At 40.4% G+C, this 3,704-nt stretch overlaps 1 protein-coding gene across 1 annotated transcript; it reads right to left on the bottom strand.

Annotated features, from left to right (window-relative positions):
- Window positions 1-744: 744 nt before the first annotated feature.
- On the bottom strand, window positions 745-3,131 carry LOC132807044 (probable G-protein coupled receptor 139). Its single transcript, XM_060821349.1, has 2 exons — window positions 3,062-3,131; window positions 745-1,643 (listed from the first exon to the last, which is right to left on the bottom strand). The coding sequence occupies exons 1-2, from the start codon at window positions 3,129-3,131 to the stop codon at window positions 745-747; spliced, it is 969 nt and encodes a 322-aa protein (XP_060677332.1).
- Window positions 3,132-3,704: the final 573 nt, after the last annotated feature.

Raw genomic sequence — 3,704 nt, 5'->3', positions numbered from 1 at the left:
CCAGAACTGTGGACTTTCTCCAGCAATTATTACCATAAATTTCCCACTTTGTAACTGAATAAACGAACAGAGAGAGAGATCGAGAGAAATAAAAGATATCTGATGCAGGAACTGGGTAAGAACTTGGTAATGTTGATACCCAGTTAAAGAATCCGAGGTTGATCAGTAGGAGCATGGAGTGTAAAACATACAGCGTCAACGATCAATTGAAAACATCATTCATGGGGAAGCGGTTCAAACATTTGGACTGGGTACTGGGTTTTCTTCTTAATAATGATACATTTCAGGCTATCATGAAGAAGAAACTGGGATGAATAGAAACGATTGGTCTGAAAAATAAAGAATGGCAATGGAGCACAGAGTGATGCAGCAAGGCTGGAATGAAAGGAGCGCTTACAGAATGAATGGATGGGAACATTTAGGAAGAACTGAAATAGGGAGAGTCATAAATAAATTAACAAATGCCACTTGGCCAAGAACATTGCAGACTGCAAGCAGGTAGGGCTGGGGATGGGACATAGATCATGAGTTCGCCTCTCCTCTAGAAAGGACGAATTTTCAATTGTTCCACATTTGCTCAGGAACGATTGCAGTTAATTGTCAGAGGTGGAGAATGGACGTTCTGCCATTTTGTTATTTGTCCTGGTTTTCCATAATTTTCTGTATTAAATGCAGATTAAGCATTGTACTCTGCGATACTCTTATAGAAAAGAAACAACATGAAGAGATGTTTCTTTCCCCACATTATTTAAAGCAATTAATGAGGGTGGCAAATGGGTAGATCAGAACATTCTTCAAATCCTCTCGAAACATATTCTGAGATATTGTGTAAATGAAGACGTTGTTGCAGGAACTTAGTAACTGAAGTGTATTGGTTGCCTCTTGGAAGATATACCGAGGGTCACTGAAATCAAGGCCACCATAGTAACCCTCGTCTGTAAGCTTCGTGAAGCTGAAATGTCCAACAAGAGGGGCCCACAGGAGGAGAAAACTGAAAGAGATAGCGAACAGCAGAATAATTGACCTCTTGCGGTTCTCCATCTCTGAGTCATGCTGCTTCTCTGTGCCCTGGAGCCTCCTGCGGGCTCTGTTGGCCACTACGATCTGTCGTATGGTCAGGGCATTGAGCAGCAGAATGGCAAAGAATGGGAGAAAAGGAGTATACATCTGGAAGAACCAATCATAAACCTGCCAAGCTGGCTGGATGTAGTAATTGGCTTTGATGTTGCAAAACCAGGATATCCCATCTAAGACGTGTATGGGTTCATAGATAAAGTAGAATGGGATGTTCCTGATGCAGCACAATGCACAAACTATCCCGATGACTAATGACGCCATCTTCTCTGTGCAGTGCCTGGTTTTCAATTTCTGGCAACAGATGGCCACAAAACGGTCGAAGGTAAAGGCAACTGTCAGCCAGACCGAACAATCCCAGATGGCAAAGACTACCACGATGCTGAGAGTGCATGCAGGAGTGGTAGACAAGACACTTTCCCGGAAGTAGAAGCTGCTGATTCGGTTGAGGATGACTGCAAAGATGATGACAAGAAAGTCTGTCACTGCGATCGCCACCAGGTAGTAGGAGATGCACCGGGAGAGACTGCACCGTCCTCGATATCGGACAATGATTGCCAGCAAGTTGGCTGTGAGAGATTAAAAGAGAAAGCTATAACTGAACGCATTCCAAACACTAATTGCTGCTTTGTGCATTCTTCAATCATCAACCTGCCACTTCGAGTCTCTGCATTTTCTGAAACTGTTGACAAATATTGGACATCCATTGTCAGCATCAAACACCGATCAATATAATCAGTCCTGGGAATGAACATCACTCTCTGGTCACTAAATAAATACCAGTTGTGATTTATACAATTCAGGAACAAATGAAGTAATGTTATTGCCATGAATTATTCATACCAAACCCCGGTCAACCTTCAACTCATAAAGATGAAGCTCCTTACGAGTGATGTCTCATTCTTTATAATATCAACCTACGACTTTTCTGAACTTCTGATGACTCACCACATCGGTTTCAGAAAATCATGCAAAATGATCTGAAATCTCAGCTAACTTCAATCTGTTTCCCGTGTCTCCTATAATTGATCCTACGAACTGTGTCACTTAAAGATTTAACTCATAAAGCCACTCGTAACACTATCTGGAATTGTCACCTCAGCTGTTCTGCTTCTGCGCCCTTCTATCAGATGTTACATTGATCAAAACGTTTGGCAATATCTCACATTACTCGAGTCTAAATCGGTTTGCTGAAGTTGTTCTGGTGAATGCTACATACAGTGAGGCATTTCGAGGCGAAACGCCACTACACTTTCTCGTAGTTGTGAACAACGCTTTTCTGGGTAATTATATAAAAATACAATTATCCAAAATACTCGAAACTTTGCTGCAGAGAATCAAAATACCAATGGCTGAAAAATTGCATCTCCACTGACGTCTTTGGATTAAATTGAATGTATTCCTGAAACCACTGGTGCCATCCATTGGGAATTCTATACTTTAACATATCCTTCCACAGCGCACACTGTAGATTAATATGATCACTAAACGTTTATTTAAAATAATAAACATCTCGTAAAGTACTACCACAAAATAAATCATCTTCAAATACTGCAATGCGGTCCATGCAGAAGAGCATTTCACTACACTGTGACAAAGTATTCAACACACAATCAACTGAAAGGCTCGATTGCATTCTGCTGAATTGGAATGGATAGTATATGTAACAATAATTACAATTTAATATTCATGCATAGTTGTTTCTCACAATTCAGTGTCTACTGGATCATTTTCCAATAAATACACAACATACAAGAAACAAGAACAGCTTGCCTTGTATTAAAATGAAATTGGAAGTAGTGCACGATTATTTGCCTTGGGACTATCGGATCCAAAATGCAATGTATGCACAGGAATCCGGTTGAAGTCACTTAAAATCAAAACGCTCAATATTTTAAAAGATCTGCAGGATCCTGAAAGTGAAAAAAAATAATTTTTTGCAGATAAAGTATTGGGAAAACGATTTTCTCGAGCGTCAGTGTCTTACCAGGGGCTCCAATAACTGCAAGAATTGAATAGCAAATGAGAAAGAAGGGGGCAATGACTGGCGCGTGCATCTTCGCTCAGAAACGGTAGCAGTTGGCTGTTGCTGTGGATGTTGGTTCTGTGACACATTCAAGTGGGCTCTCATATATTCTAAGTGATTGTCTCGAGAGTGACAATTAAATAACAGCATGCACCTTACTTACAGTTCGCTACACAAAGAGATTAACTCTCTGCTTCATGTCTTTAAACAAGGTGAATAATTGTATTTGAGGTTGGGACAGGGTCGTTGGAATTGCTTTGTTTCGTCCAGGTCCACAAATCATGATGTTGTGTCTGCATCAGGTAGATCCGCCAATGGTGGACATTGAGCTGAGCTCCTGCATCTGAACTTTCTTTCTACTTTGACTTCTGCTATTCCCCAGTTGATTAATCATTTAAAGCGTTGTCCTAGATTTTCATTTGCGTTCATTCATATATCTTTTAGTGACTGGTATTTTACCATTTTCATAAATTTGCGTTTGAACCTTTGGGAAACAAGCATGGGAAGTTAGCAAGCATGGGACGTTAATGTGGTAGTGGTTGTCAAATGCAAATCTTCTCCCACCCACTGAATCTGAAAAATCCTTAATTTAATCTGAACAATC

The sequence above is a fragment of the Hemiscyllium ocellatum genome (genome assembly GCF_020745735.1).
Source record: "Hemiscyllium ocellatum isolate sHemOce1 chromosome 27 unlocalized genomic scaffold, sHemOce1.pat.X.cur. SUPER_27_unloc_1, whole genome shotgun sequence".
Lineage (NCBI taxonomy): Eukaryota > Metazoa > Chordata > Chondrichthyes > Orectolobiformes > Hemiscylliidae > Hemiscyllium > Hemiscyllium ocellatum.
This window is presented reverse-complemented; position numbering and strand designations above follow the sequence as displayed.

Coding starts and splice junctions, on each gene's coding strand:
- LOC132807044 (XM_060821349.1), bottom strand. CDS start 3,131: ATGCACGCGCCAGTCATTGCCCCCTTCTTTCTCATTTGCTATTCAATT. Junction 1,644..3,061: donor TGCAGTTATTGGAGCCCCTG/GTAAGACACTGA, acceptor AATCTCTCACAG/CCAACTTGCTGGCAATCATT.